Here is a 20,006-nt window from a genome sequence, read left to right on the forward strand (position 1 = left end):
ACAAAATCGAATACTGCCCAGCTCTGCTACTAACCTAATAAAAACGGCGATCTTTGCGAAAGTTATTGACTCATTGTTTTTATTTATTTCAATTTTGTTATCAGTGGATAAATATTTACCAGAATATTGATAGCATGTAGTGGCAATCAACGTTTTAAAATGCCAACTTCATTATCTACACACAATAAAGTGAACTTTGCTCGGCCCGGTACAGACCGCTCCTAGACCATCGAATTTATTCATAAATTGATTTAATGTTATTGTACAGAGACGGGGCAGACAGCAATTTGAAATGGCCAGCTTGAAAAAATTGAAAATTAGTGTAACAATAAAAATTGCAGATTCTCTCCCTAAATGCACGCGCTCTGCGTAGAAGCGCATCCTCCACAGTTGCTCGACAGAATCCGGACTTATCCGGGGGGAACAATTTTGGTAAGATAGTATTGATCTCTTCTTGTAATCTTGAAATAGACCACAGCTTTGGATGACACACAACGCGAGGTGCAAGCGTTGGCACGTAAATTCGCAAGGGAGGACGTGCTACCGGTTGCAAGTCACTACGACAAAACGGGCGAGTATCCGTGGCCTCTTGTTAAAAAAGCATGGTCCCTTGGTCTGTCCAACTTTCACATACCGACACAGTACGGCGGTATCGGCCATCGTCGAGGAGATTTGCTATGCGTGCACCGGTGTCGGTGTTCTGATTGACTCGTCGAATCATGGGGTAAGGTTGGGACAAACTGGGGACGTAACGTCTTGTGGAATTGCAGCAACAGCCGGTACTGCTGACGGGCACTGAGGAGCAGAAGCGGAAGTATTTGGGACGATTGACTGAGGAACCTTTAGTGGTGGTAAGCTTTTTGCAGATTAGTAGAAGGTGATATAATCTCGACACCACCCTGTATATTCAATTCCTCTGCATTTCCCAAATTTTCACTGCAGGACGTATCTTCCTATCTAAAAAATATCTTGATAGAAATGCATTTGTGCTTGGATGCCTTTTGGTCTTCATAATTCACCTGCTACGCGTGCTGTAAGGAAATAATACAAAAAGTGGCTCGGGGGCACTTACCAACCAATAACACTCATCTATGTTATATACTGGTTAATTTGCACCTACCTCTTGTCGCGTACATCCACGTGACTTCCGTCGTCGTGACTGTCTTTCCGGTTCCGGTGTACGAGACCCGTGCAACGTTGTCACGTTTACCTTATATTACATCCCCCCTTTTTATGTCTTAAAGTTCAAAGTCTTTAGAATAGTTTATCAGGCACGTTCGGTTTCACTTAAACAACTGATTTAGAATTGTCAACTTAATACTATAGGCTTGTCTTTATAACTACGGGTTTATGGCACTAATGACTACAAGCAAGGTTTCCACACTCACAACGAGACCTCGGTGGCCTTACCACGCGACCCGATCTGGTTGTGTAAAACTGTTGCTCTGCTGGAATAACACCTCGAGTTACACCATTGTCTTCGTTTGACTGGACATAATCATTTCCTACCAGTGGACGCTGTTCAGTCTCTTCCGTCAGACTTCTCTCTTCCGCTCTTCCTCCCCGTTTTAGATCTTCCTGCGTTGACGTCCGGTCTTCCAATTCTTCCGGCCATTCAAACAATTCGTAAGGGTAGCGGTTTAATGTATCATTTGCTGTATCATTTGCCTTTATTAGGTGAGATCTATTTCGTCGATAGTGCTTGTTATCAGTTATTACAACGTATGATCTTGGTTCAGGTCCTTCATTGACCACCACACCGTATTTCTTTAAGTTTGTAATCCAAACTCTATCGTTAACATTTAAATTTTGAACTACTTTGGTTCTGTGGTGTTCGTTAAAATTATCAGTGTATACCTGAATCTCAATTTTTCTACGCCTAATATAATCCGGTAAATAGTCCCATTTAGGAATTAGATTCATTTTATTTGTTGGTAAGGTAGTACGGGGTGTTCTGCCCATTATTAGCTCTGAAGGGGAAAATCCACACTGAAGTTTGGTAGTCCTGTAGCTTAACAATCCTAAATTTGGGTCATTTGATTTTAAAATAATTTTCTTCGCAATTTTAACGGCCGATTCTGCTTGACCGTTGGATTGGGGATACAAGGGGCTACTTTAACATGCTTAAATCCGAACCTTTGGGAGAAATTCTTAAAAAGTTGGTTGTTAAAACAAGGTCCGTTGTCTGAACGAATCTTTTCTGGTATTCCCCACCTTGCTAAGAAAGTACTAAGCTTTGCAATGACTTCTGAGGCAGTAGATGTTTGTAAACTTGCTACCTCTATGTATCTGGAGAAGTAATCTACTACAACCAGATAATGTTTCTTGTTTGCCTCGAACAAATCCAAAGCTATGATTTGCCAGGGGTATTCGGGCACTTCTGAGGCCATAAGCGGCTCTGTTGGTGTTATTCTGTGTTCGATACACTTCTCGCAACCAGTTACCTTATCATCGATGTGTTTAGCAATACCGGGCCACCAGATTGTTTCCTTGGCTCGTGCACGACATTTTATGATTCCAAGGTGTCCCTCGTGTATTCTGTTCAGCATATCTGGTCGCAACTTTGGCGGTACATATATTCGAGTTCCCAAACAGACAATTTCGTCCAACAGTGACATATCTCCTCGGTATTGGAAGAAAATTCTGTCCTCAAGGGGAAGAAGTTTATTACTTGGCCACTCATTTTCTATGTAGTGTCGTAACCTCAGAGTTTGGGGATCCGAAACCTGTGCTGACCTAATTTTCTGTAGGTTTGTGTCCGATATAGGAATTGAAGTGCAGATGTGCTCATAGAAATCTTCCACAGCATCGATTAGTAATGCGTCTTTTTCAGGGTCAGATGATGCAATTGGTGCCCTAGACAACAAATCGGGAGTAATCATTTGTTTTCCCGGAATATATTGTATGGTATATTTGAATTGCAATAATCGCATCCTGAAACGCTGGATTCTAGCGGACAGATCAGATATAGGCTTACTTCCAAGAAGAACAACCAATGGTTTGTGATCGGTTAGCAATATAAATTCTGTACCTATCAAGAACTGACTGAACTTCTCGCATGCCCACGTGGAAGCTAAAGCCTCACGTTCTAATTGAACATAGCGTTTTTCAGTCTCCGACATCGTTCGCGAAGCGTAGTAGACTGTTCTCCACGTGCCATCTGTATGTTGCTGCTCTAATGTAGCGCCTAAGCCATAGGAACTTGCATCAGCCGCTACCCGCGTCGGACGTCCCGGCGCGAAGTGCGCTAGTATCGGAGCGTTTGTCAGAGCCCGTTTGATTTGATCAAATGCGGTTTGTTGGGCGCTTTCCCACACAAACTCATTTTTTGTACTCAAGAGTTGGAGTATTGGTCTTGCCATATCCGCTAACCCGGGTAAAAATTTGGTGTGCACTTGCAAGCACCCGATGAGTTGACGAACTCCACTAACATCCCGAGGAGCGGGCATTTTTAAAATAGCCTTGACCTTTTGAGGATCTATTCCTACACCCTTGTTTGATATTATAAAACCAAGAAAGGTAAGTGACTTAACTCCGAAAATACATTTGTCCTTGTTGAGTTTTATACCTTTCTCCGAACACCGTTGCAATACGAGTTGAAGTCTACGATCATGTTCTTCTCGCGTACTGCCGAATACAAGCGTATCGTCGGCTACGTTGATTATACCGTCGAGACCTTCTAGGGCTTCCCACATCTCTCTTTGAAACCTCTCTGGGGCGGACGTGATACCCATGGGTAACTTTTTGAACGCCCAACGACCGAAGGGGCTTATAAAAGTTGTTAGGAGTTGAGATTGTGGATCTAACGAAACATGATAAAATCCTGCAGTGGCGTCTATTTTTGAGAAAAAATTTGCATTGGGACCTATTTGTGCTAATGCTTCACTTATATCAGGTAAAACGAGCTTTTCCGTAAGAACACATTTATTTAGCATGGAATAGTCCACACATATACGAACTTTACCGTCCTTTTTCGGAACGGCCACCATAGGCGCACACCACCGGGTGGGTTGAGAGACCTTAAAGATGATATTCTGTTTTTCTAACGCTTCCAAATTCTCTTTGACCGCGTCGCGTAAATGGATCGCTACTCTTCGCGGGGTAGCGATTGAAAATGGTTTAGAATCCTGTTTCAACTCAATTGTATACTGTTTTCCAAGGTCACCTATTCCTTGGAACAGTTGAGGGAAATTATCTTGAATGGTTATCGAGCTTGCCCATGATAGCATCCCCAATGCTTCTATGGCATCGCGACTTAACAAGTTAGCGTGTAGGTTCTCAACAACATAAACCTCAGTGCTGTGGATTCTGTCTTTATAGAACATATTTACTTCAAATGTACCTTTGACATTAATTTTGTCACCCGAAGCGGACAACAAGGGTCTCTGGGGAGAGTCTAATTGTGTATGTTTAAATTTGGGCAATAACTCCGCTTTTAATACTGTAACATCTGCTCCCGTATCAATTTTAAAATTTATAGGCACTCCACTGACATTAACTATAGCTTGCCAGGGTTCACAGCATTGAGTTTGTATCGATCCCAAAAAGAATAAATCGCCTTCACTTACCCCAGAGTTGTTCTTTACCTCTACTGCGGCAACCTTTTTAGCTTCGTATCTACTTTTTGAGTTGGTTTGATGCTGCATATTGCGGGACGGACATTTTGCTGCCCAATGGCCATTCCTGTTACATGATCTGCAGAAGTCGTTTCTCGCAGGGCAATCTGTAAATGCGTGCCGGGGGCTTAATCCACATTTTCGGCACTCCTTCTCCTCTTGTGGTTGTGGGTTGTCTCTGTTTTTCTGAAACGTTTTCCCACTACCTAAGTTTCTTGTAGCATTACTGTTGTATTTCTGCTGAGTATTTTTCGGTTTAGTACCCCTGTGGACGTAGTTTACCTCTGCATCAATTTGCTCGGATGTACTAGTCTCGGGGTTTGGGCCACTTGCTCGTATGACGGTCTGTTGTTTTTTCAATGATTCGGCTAACCTTATTTTCCTGATGATTTCTTCCAAAGAATCGTCCGGCTTGGCTTGTAATTGAACTGACAGTCGGTTATCAGCTAGTCCAGCAATTATGCGAAGCTTTATCATCTCAGCTTCCATTGTACCCCATTCACAGGTTTGTGCTAAATTGGTCAAATCTGTGATGAAAATATCACATGATTCTTTGTTATTCTGCGCGCGTTGTAAAAACCGTACACGTTCGTACACTAAGTTTTTCTTTAACACGAAATAATTGTCGAATTTGCTAAAGACAATTTCAAAATCTTTGAGTTCCTCGTTGCTCAAATGAAAAGATTTCAAAATGTTCTCAGCTTTACCACCCACATATCCCACAAGGTAGTCCACTTGCTGTTCACTACTATAGTTCGCCAATGCAATACGTTTGAATCGTAAAATTCGCGTTTTCCATTCGCTCCAATCTTCAGCTTGAAACGTAAATTCAGATGGCGGCGGTACCGGCACCGATAATGACGAATGTTGCGATATATTGGCGGTCGCGTCACTCGCGTTATTGTTCCGTAATTGCAATTGCAATAATTGCGTGATTAGTCTTTGCTGCTCAAGCAATTGAGTTTTGTAATCCAATTCAGGGCCCTCATCCATTATAAAGTTAGGGGGGTTTTCCTTTTTTTTTTTTTGAACGGTTGACACTTACTCAATTTGACAACTACAACGGTCGGTATATATCGCCGAACCGCGAGATTATGCACTTCACAGCACTAAAATCTAAATCACTTCTTCTTCTCTACACGAATCGCTAACAGGGCGGCAATTTCAGTTTAATTTTATCGCTGTCACCATGTTATATACTGGTTAATTTGCACCTACCTCTTGTCGCGTACATTCACGTGACTTCCGTCGTCGTGACTGTCTTTTCGGTTCCGGTGTACGAGACCCGTGCAACGTTGTCACGTTTACCTTATATTACAATCTACAATGTGTCTTCGTTTCCAGTCGTACGCAATCACCGAACCGGGCACCGGATCTGACGTGAACAGTCTCGAGACTAGAGCCGTAAAAACGGGCGACGAATGGATTTTAAACGGTCAAAAGATGTGGATTACCGGCGCCGGTGTGGCCAACTGGTAAAAACTGCCTCGCGAAGATGGCTCAACTGTAACCGGGGTGTTCGCAGGTACTTCGTCTTGGCACGTACGCACCCGGACCCGAAGACGCCTGCAGGGCGTTTACCGGGTTCATAGTCGAGCGCGAATGGGACGGTGTCACGCCGGGTCGTAAGGAGATAAACATGGGACAGAGGGCGTCGGATACGCGCGGGATAACGTTCGAAGATGTTCGCGTGCCGAAGGAGAACGTGCTGTTGGGCGAGGGCGAAGGATTTAAAATTGCGATGCGCGTTTTTGACAAGACGCGTCCGCCGGTAGCACGCTTTCCTTGCATAAAACGCGCAGAACTCAACGTTATTTGTAGATTGCAGCCGGTGCCACTGGATTGGCGCACCGTGCACTGGACGAGGCATCGAAGTACGCTCTGGAACGCAAAACATTCGGCGTACCAATCGCGAGCCACCAAGCGATAGCGTTTATGTTGGCGGATATGGCTATCGGCGTCGAAACGTCGCGACTCTTATGGCAGAAAGCGGCATGGGTTGCCGATCTGGGTCAGCGTAATTCCTACGAAGCGGCCATTGCCAAATGTTACGCATGTGACACTGCAAATAAGAATGCCAGCGATGCCGTACAGATATTTGGAGGGAACGGTTTCAATACAGAGTATCCCGTCGAGAAATTGATGCGGGATGCGAAGATATACCAGATTTACGAGGGCACCTCCCAAATCCAGCATATTGTCATATCACGACATATCATCGATCAAGCTAAACGCTCAAATTAGAGCAGCTCATTTATTTTTAAACGTATTTTAAAGTGTATTTAAATAAACTGTGTTTTGTTATATAGGAACTTTCCTCTTCGTCCTTCTTGTTCTTAAAATAGATCTTACGATCTTACGTTTCGGTTAAACACCCAAGACAAAAGGATCTCCACTAAACAATGGCGTTATTTCATGGACAGAACGCCGGTTTCCCCTTCCACCACAGTGTATTCGGATAAGAACGTTCACAAATTAAAACTTCTTTATTTCATTGTAATTTGTCTTAACATTCAAATTAATTAAAAGTGCTTCTTTTGAGACCACTCACAAGTTAATCGGATACTGTTCGCTGCAACTCATTTAATTATCAACGGTTAATTATACTCACTTAAATAGGGGATATGAAATTTCTAAATTCATACTGTTCAAATGCGTTCAAATGATAAGTAGCGTTGGCGTATATAGAGACACCGCTGGAGGTACATTAACCCATAACCTTTAAAATCCATTGCTGTCATTTTACAACAGTGTTACAACTTTTATATCAGTTTTATCCTCTTTTTCCTTCCGTTTTATCACTATATACATCCATGTCCTTATCCTGCCAACGCTCGCCTCTGCTTTATTCTTCCTTTCTCTCGCGTCATCACTCTAATTCCACACTGCAGTAACACGGAAATATAACCAACATGGAAAATTACATAGCCTTCCAACGTTACCAACAGAATATGTGGAAATTAGTGAATTGCAGCTTATATATCGCACATAGACCTAAACCGGAGAGTTTTTGTGAACAGGATGTCGCCCCCGAGATAGGTAACTTGCCCTTAGTCCAGTGGAATTCAAGCCTGCAGTTGAAGAGTCAAGGTCAGTCCCGGTATTAGGTGTCTTAACTAAGGTGGTTACACTTTTTCCATCCCTCTGTGGCCGTCTAATATAAATGTAATAAATCGCAAATTTAGCAAACATTTACGCCAAAATTATTGCAAAACAATAAACGTTAACGGCATTTTCCCTACACGTGATGCATTGAGGTTAAATCATGACAATTTCAAAAACAAAGATTGAGAATTATAAAACCATTAAATATTTAATCGTACCGCGGCAAAAAGACGCTCCTTCCCTTCGCCCGACTTCTCAGAAAGCGCGAACCAAAGCTCCGGTGCCGTTTTCGAGTTACGAATTTTTTTCTAAAATTTTCGTAACCTTACCAAAAGTCGCGCCAATTATCGGAACCCCCCCGGGCCGGAACGGCCACGTCCTAACTCCAACCGTATGGGAGTGGCGAATTTTTATCCGCGCACCTCGACGGCGACGCTCCCCAGCCGCTCTGGAGAATTCCCCAGGTACCAAATTCTCAGAACCGACGCGAAATCGCCTCAAAAAGATCTGATAAAAATTTCATCAAAATCGGTACGTTTTTAAAGAAATTAAAAATGAATTTTGAGAACATGTCCGAGTTTCTTATTTCATATAACATGCAAAGATTACTACCTGCACTAAAAACACAAAGAAACAATAACGTAAACAACACGATGCTCTAACAGCAGCTTCAAACAAGATGGGTGTAACGCAAGAAGCGTTCGTGCTAAAGAGTAGACGACGCGGACAGCTTTCCCCTTCTAAAAAAATTTGCGCGGTTGTCAGCTCTCAAAAATGTGTGCATCGTCGTTGTATATACAGGGTGGAACTTCTGTATACGTCTCTCTCCCTCTCATTCCACTTCATCACTACCACACCCCACTCTTCTTCCATCATAGCACTACCTATTTCCCCCTACTCATTCTTCCTCTTTGTTTCTATATTTCGCTTTCCTCCCCTTCTTTCCGCATCTACATCTCTCACCAAGGCTTGACACATTTAACAGTTTTTTTGTGCACAGACTGTCAGTGGGCTCCAAAATGGCGGACTTAAAAGTACTGTAGCCAATTACTTTACCTACCGCTTAATCTGAAATAAACTACCATGTCTGCCAACCTTTTGTACGAACAGGGATGAACAGCAGTTTAATGAGTGTATAAAATATCTCTTATATATTACGTTAGATAAAAAAATAAACATATTCATTGGTTGGTCAGAAGTCAAAATTAATAGGGAATCTTATCTGGTGTTGTTAATTTGACTTTTTAATCGAGTCCAGAAGATGGCGCGAAATAACCAGCCGTTGAATTTGTGAGGTGCCCTCGTAAATCTGATAAATCTTCGCGTCTCGCATCAGTTTCTCTACGGGATATTCGGTATTGAAGCCGTTCCCGCCGAAGATCTGCACCGCGTCCGCCGCGTTTTTATTCGCAACGTCGCCGGAAAAACACTTGGCGATGGAGGCCTCGTACGAGTTTCGTTGACCTTGATCGACGATCCACGCCGATTTCATCCACAGCAGGCGCGATGTCTCCACGCCGATCGCCATATCGGCTAGCATGAACGCTATGGCTTGGTGACTGGCGATCGGCACGCCGAACGTCCTCCGTTCCGTGGCGTACTTGCTCGCCTCGTACAGGGCGCGATTCGCGAGACCAGTCGCTCCGGACGCCACCTGCGAAATACTCGGTGATGCACAAGCGATCGCCTACGCGGATATTACCAAAGGCCTCGTTTTGTCGAACACTCCCATGGCGATTTTGAAACCGGCGCCTTCGCCCATAATCACGTTTTCCTTGGGAACGCGGACATCCTCGAAGGTTATGCCGCGCGTGTCGGACGCCCTCTGGCCCATGTTAATTTCCTTTCGACCGACCGTTACTCCGGGCCAATCGCGCTCCACGATGAAAGCGGTGAAGGCGCGACTCGCGGGCGCCTTCGGGTCGGGATTTGTGCGCGCCAATACGAAGTACCTGCAAAAAAAAACTCGTCTATTAGATTATTTCGAAATTAGAATATGAGAAAATTAAGTTTGTATGTATACCGCTTCATAGTATACTTGGAACAAAAGTATGTCTGGGGATAAGCGAGCTCGACCGTGTTGCCATTTCTAAAAACCGCTGCGAAGGAGAGGTAGGGACGCTTTCGAGTGCATGCAATTTTGGTTACTTGTCGAAAGCGAATCTAGAACGATGGTTGACGAATTGGAATCCAGCACATACCCGTGCTTCAGGTTCCTCACAATTTATTAGTTCTAATTTGGTACGTATGTCCAAAATTACCTTAAAACGTAGGGTTTTGACAGTACGAATTAATTGTCTTGAACTTGCCGTTCTATTTATGTTATTGGCTCCCCATATAAGCAAATTAGGTTTTGTAATGTAGGTTGCCACTCCAAATATAGCGCAACGAAATTTTTGCACCTTGGACCCTAACACTTTCGTTGTAACAATTTATTTAAGCGCGACATGCGGATGAATCTATGTATCCCACGAGGTGTTACAAACGCAAGAGAGACACTCTTCTTTTAAATGCCCAAATATTTGGAATACACGCATTTCTTTTTTTTTTTTCTCTGTACTTTCATCATTTGAGAACGATAGCCGTTTATCGGTCTCTTCCACGAGTCGCGCTTTTTTCTAAAAGTTCCGTAAAACGAATCGCGCGTAATCTTTTAGGGAATTTTGCGATGCAAAAGTCCGTATATCATGTCTATTTGGATATAGCTTCACTTAAAAGTGTCATTTTGTCTTCCGCTTCTGCTTCCGTTATAACACTCCCTTCACAAAATTCATGCGTGGTTTTTAAAGTAAATTTCAGAGGTTTCTAGAATCTTTCCAAAAGTTTTTTTTAAGATCTTCTTCTAGTAATAGGCCAAGGTTTCAATTTGGGTTTTCAATATGAAGTCTGGGATCAAGGTTTCTAAGTGTCATTTTTTGCTTCTCCAATAATAAATGTAGGCAAGAGATAAACGGTAACAGCTCGCCGGCGAGTGCTTACCAGTTGGCGACAATTTAAAATTAATAAGCTTTGGTCTTGACAACTCGCCGAGATTCCCTTATGACGATGACGCTTTAAAACAGCCGCTCCAATTTTTTGTTGTGTAATTGCACCGTTCACAATTAACGACTTTGGAAATGTTATATGTTAGACGACGATTTTTTTAATTATCCTTATTCTTGGTTGCATAATTGCACTGGTCACATTTAAAATTTGGCAAAATACCTCCATATAATTTGACGTTTTAAACTAAACTTGCTCTTTAAAGCGTAATCACATTTGATTTACAGCCGTAAACAATATGGCGTACTTTTGGTCATTGTAAATAAAGAAACGCTATCAAAATGGCGGTCTTTTCCCAACCATATATATACTTCTCTTATATATATGTTCCCAACTGTATTTAGTATGATGTGCTGCCACCAGAGGTCTCACTGTTATTTGAAATATTAAAGTCCCTAGGTTACTATGAAATATAAATTTTAATGCCTATTGGACCAACTGCATCAAACCTTAAGTCGTTTTAATAAACACCCTGTATAAAATAGTGCACATTATGCAAACTCATACCTATTTTTGGGAGTACAAAGGCCAGTCCTTTAAATAATGAGGACTTTGACCCCGCTCATACACCATACATACCAATTAGCCACCCCTCCACCGGTTATCCACATTTTTTGCCCGTTTAAAATCCACTCGTCTCCCTTCTTCTCCGCCTTGGTCTTGACCCCGTTCACGTCCGACCCGGCGCCCGGTTCCGTAACACAGTACGCCTAAAGTGCGAAAAACACCCGCATAATCATGCGATGACCGAACGAAAATCTAGACCTACCTACCGCGATTAAGGGCTCCTCGATCAGCCGCCCGAGGTACTTCTTCTTCTGCTCGGGACTCGCGGCGAGCACTATCGGCGTTTGCTAAATCAAGTTTCGAGATGTAAAATTGAGGGACCGCGGTACGCGCGCACTTACGGCCAGTCCGGAGCCTCCGATCGCCACTCCTATGCCCGTACATCCGAACGCCATCTCCTCGGCCACCAGGCAGAGGTCGAATACGGACTGTTCGAGACCACCTGAAACGGGGGTATAGTCGGTCAGGCATCGCGGAGGTATGCTTACCGCAGTCGGCCGGTATGTGGCCGTTCGCCAGCCCGAGGGACCATGCCTTTTTGAAGATGGGCCAGGGAAACTCGCCGGTTTTGTCGTAGTGTGCCGCCATCGGAGTGATCTCCTCCCGTGTAAATTTGCGTGCTAACTCCTGCACCTCGGTCTGAGTGTCGCTTAAAGCTTCCGTTTTCTATTATTGAAGGTTATTGCGATGGGGCAACAAAGTGCTTACCGAAGTTGTAGCCTAACGAAGAACTCGCATTTGGTTCGGTCTTGGCAGCTGTCGAGGAAGCCCGTAAAAGGGGTCGATGCACCGTGCGGATGATCTGAAATTATTCATATTTTTTAGTGTGTAATTCTCTCATTTAGGTATGGGAGACCTTTTGTAATTGTTGCATGTTCAGTTTTTGCTACTGCTAGACTAATCAAACAAAAGCCGGCGCACCCGCGCACAGACTTTTAAAAATAAGTTGTGAACTTTGGATAGAAAAGGGAGGGGGGATAAGTGGGGGAATGTACCTTGCAAATCTCTATGCAGGATTCCAATCTTTGTTTACTCTGTATCTAATATAAATAAATTAAATAATTTCGAAGTCCAATAAGGCGAACATCCAGTGGCGTACAGAATTCATGCCATAGTTATTCGGCTCGAAGGGCCAATTTATCCGGCCGCGTTACCATACATGGAAGAAGTGAGGTGAGGCCACACTTTGTAAATACATGTTTGGTAAAGAGATGCAAGAAAAAGTTTAAAAGTTGGAATTATAAAAAATTTCGAAGACTGTGTAGTGTACTTAACCCCCAGGTTCTACGCTTCTTCTTGGCTTGAATGGCGGTCGTGAACGCGTCGCTCCACAAATGTTTGTTGTTATTTTGTGTTTTTTTTAAAGCAGGTAAGTAGCAATTTTTGCATTTCTTTATATCGTATTTTGTGTTTTGTATTCCGCATTTTATATTTTTTGTGTGTTTCAATCTTTGTTTTTTAAATTTACTTGGTTTAACCGCAATGCAGAATCACATATGTGATACCGTTATCCTTTTGTTTGTAATTGTTTACGTTTTTGGTGTAATGTTTGCTTAATTTATGTTTATTGATGTTGATTACTTGGTCTTGTCCCTGAAGTAACATTCATATAAGTTTTCATTTTATTTTAATATGTGGAAATTACCGATTCATTTGATGTATGTACTGACTTGTTGTTTATACTAACAATTTTCTCCGTGAATGAAACAGTCACGGGGGTGGTAAAAACTGTAACCATTTGAAGTACGACACCTAATTCCGTGATTGTCTTCGACTGTCAACTGTAGGCTCGTAACCCCGGAACCAGGGGCGGGCTACCCATCTTGCAGGAGCGGGATTACGCTAATCAAAGCTCTTCAGTTTAGAATCTATGAGCGATAAATGAGTTACGATTCGTAATTTCCACATATCTTGTTTTAGTTAAATTTGCCTACAAGGCCATGTAATTTTCCATCTTGGTATTAACAAAAGGACTTTATTGCAACAAAGATGAGTCACATCCTGTGTATTTCACCCTTTCTTAGAATCTTGGTACCTGCTTACCTGACCCGTAATTCCCAAAACTTAGTATTAACCTATAAGTTACCTCTTGAAGTCTACCTGTTACTTTTTGTGATGTTATAATTTTATGTTACGCATTCACATCATTACAAACAATTAATTTTACAACACAATTTGATATTAATTTAACGGCTGGTTTTTTTATTGGTAAGTTCTTTTTTTTCCATCCTATTTCTATTTTTATTCTGTGAACTACCTGCATTTTCAAAGTTTATTTTTGCAATGTAATTATTTCGACTTAAATTTCCCGGCTTTTACAATCACAATAATTGCCATCATTATTAAACAAACATTTCACAATTTCAGTGTTTTATTTTACGTTCCTTCCCCACTGTGCTTCAGGTCATGGCGTTGTTTACAACTAACGTAAGGGGGTCCTGCCTTAGATGTTTGATCACGTGCCACTTTTCAAATTTAAGCGGGATTTTGTTTAGTTTTGTTGCTGCCTCGTAGTATACCGGCTGGTGAAATGAGGTGCCTCTCCTCCCTCAATATGGTGAAGAGTCCATCGGGGAGGCCGCCTTTCTCCTTCTTTAGCTTGACTTGCAGGTACTTTCCTGTGGTAGATAGTTATTTTTTACCATACCACAGTTTCCTCTTTAACCCGTACCACACTAGGGGAAGGAGATGCCTTTTACTTGTTGACTCCGACGATTTTGGATACCTCCTGGTCAGTAGATTCTGACCTCCCGTTTCTTCGTCCTCATCTATTATACCTACTCGCTGCTCTTGCACTGATTGACATGGGTCACTTAACACCTTCACGAAAGAGCATGGTACGAGGAAGAATTTGGTGTGGAGCAAGGTCTTGGTTTGGGCTCTCACCATCAGTGACCTCTCCAGCATAGGAGTTACACTGTGAGTAGCTCAACCCATAAGGACACTGAAGCCCTTAGGGCTGAAGCATTGCCACAGGGTAAAAAGGTCAACATTGGCTGTTCCAAAATCCAAAGTACCTATAACAAATGAAAAATAATGTAAATCATGTCATAACAGGAAGTTTTTGTTTTATGTAGGTACCTACCTACTGAGATATGAGAAAACACAGTATCATTTGTTACAAATACTTATACACATTAACAATGTAAATAAGATTTATAACATTCTAGTTTATTCATTAATAAACAAGGTTATTGGTTATTATATTAATTAAATTCACTATTTTGTATCGTTTATTTCGTCTACTACTGTACCCAAGTACGCCACTGGTGACTTTAATGCTTCTCTTATATATATGCTTTAATGACTAGTTTGTAGAGTTTCCAACCCAATTTTCTTTTTTTATTTTATTCAATTGTTATCAGAGGATAAATATTAGCCAATTCTGATAGCATGTAGTAGCTATCATATGTTTTTAAATGCTACATAATCTACACACAATAAAGTGAACTTTACCCGGCCCCGTTCACCGCTGTCCACATTTCCAATGCTGCGAACTCCGAACTTTTCCAGGTCCATTATAAGACGGTTGTCGAGTAATGGATTTAATTTCGGTACACTTCACAAGAGGTAATTTAACTCTAACAGTTCAAATCGGTTGCAGCGCTGAACGACACTCAGAGGGAGTACCAGGAGTTGGCGAGAAAGTTTGCGAGGGAGGATGTGATGCCGATAGCCGCTCAGTACGATAGGAGCGGAGAGTTTCCGTGGCCCGTGTTTAAGAAGGCCTGGTCTTTGGGGCTGACAACTTCGGTTATTCCGGAAAGCTTGGGTAAGTGCAGTCTGTGCGGCTGTTCGTATCTAATGCTGGAATCGTGCAGGTGGATTGGGGCTGAACACGTTTGATGACTGCCTAATTACTGAAGAGTTGGCGTATGGCTGTGCAGGTGTACAGCTTACCATTTTTGGGGCTAAATTGGGGGTAGGTATTGATAATTGGCCTGGATTGAGTGGGAGTGGTCTACACAAACTTTTTATGACAACCTGAGCTTGAAGTCTAGTTAAGTTCACTAAAGTTTCAGTAACTGCTATATTTGTAGGTATTTATTTTATATTTGCTACTAGCATAAATGAAGTAAAGTTTTGGTCCATGGTTACCTACTTATACAGGGTCTAACACAAAAGATTGGGCAATGGAAAGAACCAATAAACGAGCATTCTTTTCTAAATATTCTCTTTGGGAGTTTACAGTTCTTTTTTAATTTCTCTAACCCACATCATGTTAGCAATACGCCATCTCTTGGTCTATGCCTAGGGAACTGAATAATTCAAAAACATTAGTAAAATGATCATAGATTGAGAACGAGGTGGAAAATTATAATCCAGAAACCACATGGCAATCTGCTATTACTAGGGTTGTACCCCCCCCCCCCCCCTCGCCCAGGCTTTGTTGAATTTATCAAGTCTAATATTGCTCAGGACTTCAATGAGACATTGTTATGTACCTATGTTTCGGAACGAAAAGAAGTTTTTTTTCATTACCCCGATTGTGAGGGCGGCCGCCATCTTGAATTTTTTTACCTATGATTCAAGATGGTGGCCGCGCTCAAAATTCGGGTAATGAACAAATTTTTTTTTTCATTCCCAAACATGCATAATATGGTCGAGAGGGAGGAGGGGGCGGAGGGTATTAGCTTTTAAGGAATCTAATCTAGTAGTGTGCGTCAGTGTACCGAAATATCAATCGAAAGTAACTATGATCATTATTAAAAGACTAGGAAACGATCATCAGTTATTGATAGGGTTCTATACCCTCACCCCCCACCCTTTGCATTTTTTGATACCTACTAACAAGTGTTTTAGAAAATGGCTCATATACTTAACGATCCCTTATTGCTAGGGTTCTACCCCCTCCCCACCCTTGCGTTTTCAAAATTACCAAGTATCTTATTCATACTGAACGAGCACTTACTGCTAGGGTTGTACTCTCCAGCCCCCGCCCCGATCCTCGCTTTTTTAAATATACCAAATGTCTTAGAAAATTGCTCAATGCTCATACATAACGATCAGTTATTACTAGGGCTCCACACACCCCCTCCCCTCCCTCAGTTTTTGAAATTACCAAGTAACTTAGAAAAGTGCTCATATGTAACGATCACTTATTGATAGGGTTGTACACCCTCTCCCCCACCCTCCCGTTTTTAAATTTTCCAAATGTTTTAGAAAATTGCTCATACGTAACAATCAGTTATTGACACAGTTCTATACCCGCACCCCCCCTCGCATTTTTGATATTACCAAGTGTCTTACAAAATGGCTGATTGATTGATAGGGTGCTATACCCTCACCCCACCCTTGTCTTAGAAAACTTAACGATCACTTACCAGTTATTGCTAGAGCTGTACTCCCCCTCCTCCGCCCTTGCGGTTTCAAAATTCCTAAGTATCTTGAAAAATTGCTCTGAAATAACAATCAGTTATTGCTATGGTTGGACACCATCCCCCCCTCGCGTTTTTAAAGTTACAATGTCTTAGAAAATTGCTCTTATGTAATGATCAGTTATTGATAGGTTGTACACCCCCGCACTGGCATTTGTTAAATTACCATGTGTCAGAAAATTGCTAGGGTTGTTCCATCCCCACCCTCGCGTTCGTACAATTATGAAGCGTCTTAGAGAATTGCTCTTCCATGATAATCAGTTACTGCAAGGGTGGCACCCTTTCTCCCCCCCCCCCGACTCTCGCGTCTTTAAAATTACGGTGTCTCATACGTGAAAATCGGTTGTAACCCCCCTCCCCTGTCCCCTCTCTTTCTCGGTTTTTTAAAGTTACCAAGTATCCTAGAAAACCGCTCTTACGTGCCAATCAGGTATTGCTAGGACTGTACACCTACACCCCCACCCCGTGTCATAGAAAATTGCTCTTACAAGACAATCAGTTATTGCTAGAGTAGTATACACCTCCACCCCGCCTTCCAATTTTTGTAATTAGGAAGTGTCAGAAAATCTCTGTGTAATTTTTACTACCCCCGAGTTTTTACCACCCGCACGTGGGTAAGGGAGGTATTGCATTGGCGGATTGGTGTTAAGAATGACCCCCCCCCCCACTTTTTGAAGGAAATACACATTTTGAAGCACTAGGTAATGTAAAATGTCCATCTGTACTTTCATTTCCGGCTAAACCGATTGGAACCACATTTGGTACACATATTTTTAGAGATAAAAGGGCAGAATCCCTCATGCGCAGGCTTGGGGGTGGTATCTGTGCTAGGCAAGGCAAAAATTTTTATTTTGAAACACCATGGTACCTACTTTGTGTCATTAGTGGTGGGAACATCATTCTAATTAAGTATTGGTAGATTAGTCTAATAGGCACTCCCCTTTGGTTCACATTCCAATCTCATCCATTGAGAGTTCTTCACTTTCTTTTTTACGATACAATGGTCCACAAATTGTTTGACGTCTTCAGTGGGTGACAGGTTCGATTGGTTGTATGGAATACATGTGAATTCAAGGACTAGCTCCCTGCGAACTCCTCTTCCTTCTACAACTCCTGCAAGTACAGGCTGACGAAATGGGAAATTTAAATAAAATGCAATTTTAAAATTTAAGATGGCAATTACGCCCTCTGGTGGTCATTTTTAGAAGTAGAAATATTTTCCAGCGATTCTTCAAACCGATTTAAATTACATTTTCCCAAAGACTACTATGAGAGTGCTAATGTAGAAAAAATTATGGAGAGTACTACTGGGGTTATTCTAGACCCCCGGTACTATGTTCTCCCTTCAAGTTTCTCCTTGAAAACTCTCATGATTGTTTTTGGGAAAGGACAGTTGTATCTTGTTCTGTGGTCTTTTCTGGAAAATATCATAAAACAGCACCCGATTACCTCTTGCTCGTGTTTTTAGCAACTGCCCGTAATAATCAGCGGCAACGAGTCCCAACAAAAGAAGTACTTGGGCAGATTACTTGAGGAACCTTTAACGACGGTAGGTACGTGAGGTGTAGTTCGAAAATTGCGACTCCCAAATCCCATTCTCAGGCCTACGCCGTCACGGAACCGGGCGCCGGCTCGGACGTAAGCGGAGTAAAGACGAGCGCCGTTAAGAAAGGGGACGAGTGGATTCTCAACGGACAAAAGCAGTGGATAACCAACGGCGGCGTCGCGAATTGGTATTACGTGCTGGCGCGTACCGACCCGGACCCGAAGGCGCCGACGGGTAAGGCGTTTACCGGGTTTATCGTCGAACGAGATTGGCCCGGTGTTACACCGGGGAAGAAGGTACCAACATTCAACTGTGGGAATTTTTTGTAATTTTTTTTGTGTAGGAGATCAATATGGGACAGAGGGCGTCGAATACTGCGTCCATCACCTTTGAAGACGTTCGCGTACCAAAGGAGAACGTGCTGATGGGCGAAGGTGCCGGATTTAAAGTCAGCATGATGTTCTTTGACAAATCACGCCCTCACGTGAGTATACTACGGCCGTGCTAACATTTCATCGAGTTCCCACCAGGTGGCGGCGGCCGCAGTCGGACTGGCCCAAAGATGCCTCGACGAAGCCTCCAAGTACGCGACCGAGCGCAAGACATTCGGCGTACCAATCGCGGGCCATCAAGCGGTGGCGTTCATGCTGGCCGATATGGCCATTGGTATCGAGCCGGCACGCTTGGCGTGGATGAAGTCGGCCTGGTTAGCCGATAACGGCATTAACAACACCTACATGGCGTCGATCGCGAAGTGTTTGGCCGGCGACGTCGCGAACAAGTGCGCGAGCGACGCCGTACAGATTTTCGGCGGGAACGGATTTAATTCCGAGTATCCCGTCGAGAAGTTAATGAGGGACGCGAAAATCTTTCAAATTTATGAAGGCACAGCTCAAATTCAACGGATTGTTGTGTCGCGACACATCATTAAGGAGGCTATGTCGAATAAATGATTGAGTTTTTATACATTTTTTTCAATTGTAACACCTTGCTTTTTGTACTTAACCTCAATTCGAAGTCGGGACAGTGCACTTTGAAAAAGAGGGGCCAAACACTTAGAGTAGGGTCCCTGAAAATGGTGAATTTTTTACTTATTTTGAATGTGCGGAACGGCGAGTTATTTTTCTAGAACAAAATTTGCCCCAGAAAGTGTCCATGTGGGACCCCCATCCAGGGTTGCAATAAATTTTTGTATTGTAGTGTGATGCTATTGAAAGAAAATTCAATGACCCTCTCCCTAAAATCATCATGAGACCATCCTCATATCAATAAACTCTTCGTGGCACTGGGGGGTATTCCATAACCCCCCCCCCTGTGCTACGCTCTCCTTACAAACGTTTAGGAGAAGGGTATAGGCATATGATTTTTGAAGCACCAGTGGGTCTATGGCGGGTATGAGATCCTCCCCCCCCCCCCCCCAGCAAAGCGAAATTCATGATCCTAGGCAGAAAGAAACTGTCATTGTAAATTTCCAGGAAAATGTAATCGTATTCCTTTTACGTTGGGGGGGGGGGTAGTGTTGGGAGGTATTGCATACCCCCCAGCGCTATGTTCCCCACCAGACATGTAAGAAAATGAGTATATGCGGATGATTTTTGTAGGGAGGGTACTAATGTGGGCTCTGAGAGGTACCTATCTCATACCCCCCAGCAATGAAAACTGCATGACCCTATCTATGTAAGTACAAAGAAACTGTGGTTGTAGTTTTCCAGGAAAAGATAGATAATCGATTTCTTATGCGTCAGGGGCATT

General features: G+C 42.8%; 2 protein-coding genes and 1 pseudogene across 2 annotated transcripts; 2 read left to right on the forward strand and 1 right to left on the reverse strand.

The window, feature by feature from the left end:
* The first annotated feature begins 354 nt into the window (after positions 1–354).
* Positions 355–6,860, forward strand: LOC116180730 (annotated as a pseudogene).
* Positions 6,861–8,830: 1,970 nt separating this feature from the next.
* LOC116181517 (probable medium-chain specific acyl-CoA dehydrogenase, mitochondrial) lies at positions 8,831–12,321 on the reverse strand. The gene is made up of 8 exons (XM_031501908.1): positions 12,187–12,321; positions 12,039–12,132; positions 11,819–11,986; positions 11,672–11,772; positions 11,537–11,617; positions 11,343–11,473; positions 9,424–9,673; positions 8,831–9,375 (listed from the first exon to the last, which is right to left on the reverse strand). Exons 1-8 carry the CDS (start codon positions 12,202–12,204, stop codon positions 8,953–8,955), a joined length of 1,266 nt encoding a protein of 421 aa, XP_031357768.1. The 5' UTR covers positions 12,205–12,321; the 3' UTR covers positions 8,831–8,952.
* Positions 12,322–14,649: 2,328 nt separating this feature from the next.
* Positions 14,650–19,218, forward strand: LOC116181520 (probable medium-chain specific acyl-CoA dehydrogenase, mitochondrial). The gene is made up of 7 exons (XM_031501911.1): positions 14,650–14,884; positions 14,935–15,102; positions 15,152–15,252; positions 18,177–18,257; positions 18,311–18,550; positions 18,598–18,738; positions 18,785–19,218. Exons 1-7 carry the CDS (start codon positions 14,818–14,820, stop codon positions 19,205–19,207), a joined length of 1,221 nt encoding a protein of 406 aa, XP_031357771.1. The 5' UTR covers positions 14,650–14,817; the 3' UTR covers positions 19,208–19,218.
* Positions 19,219–20,006: the final 788 nt, after the last annotated feature.

This window comes from Photinus pyralis, unplaced genomic scaffold (assembly GCF_008802855.1).
Source record: "Photinus pyralis isolate 1611_PpyrPB1 unplaced genomic scaffold, Ppyr1.3 Ppyr1.4_LG9, whole genome shotgun sequence".
Lineage (NCBI taxonomy): Eukaryota > Metazoa > Arthropoda > Insecta > Coleoptera > Lampyridae > Photinus > Photinus pyralis.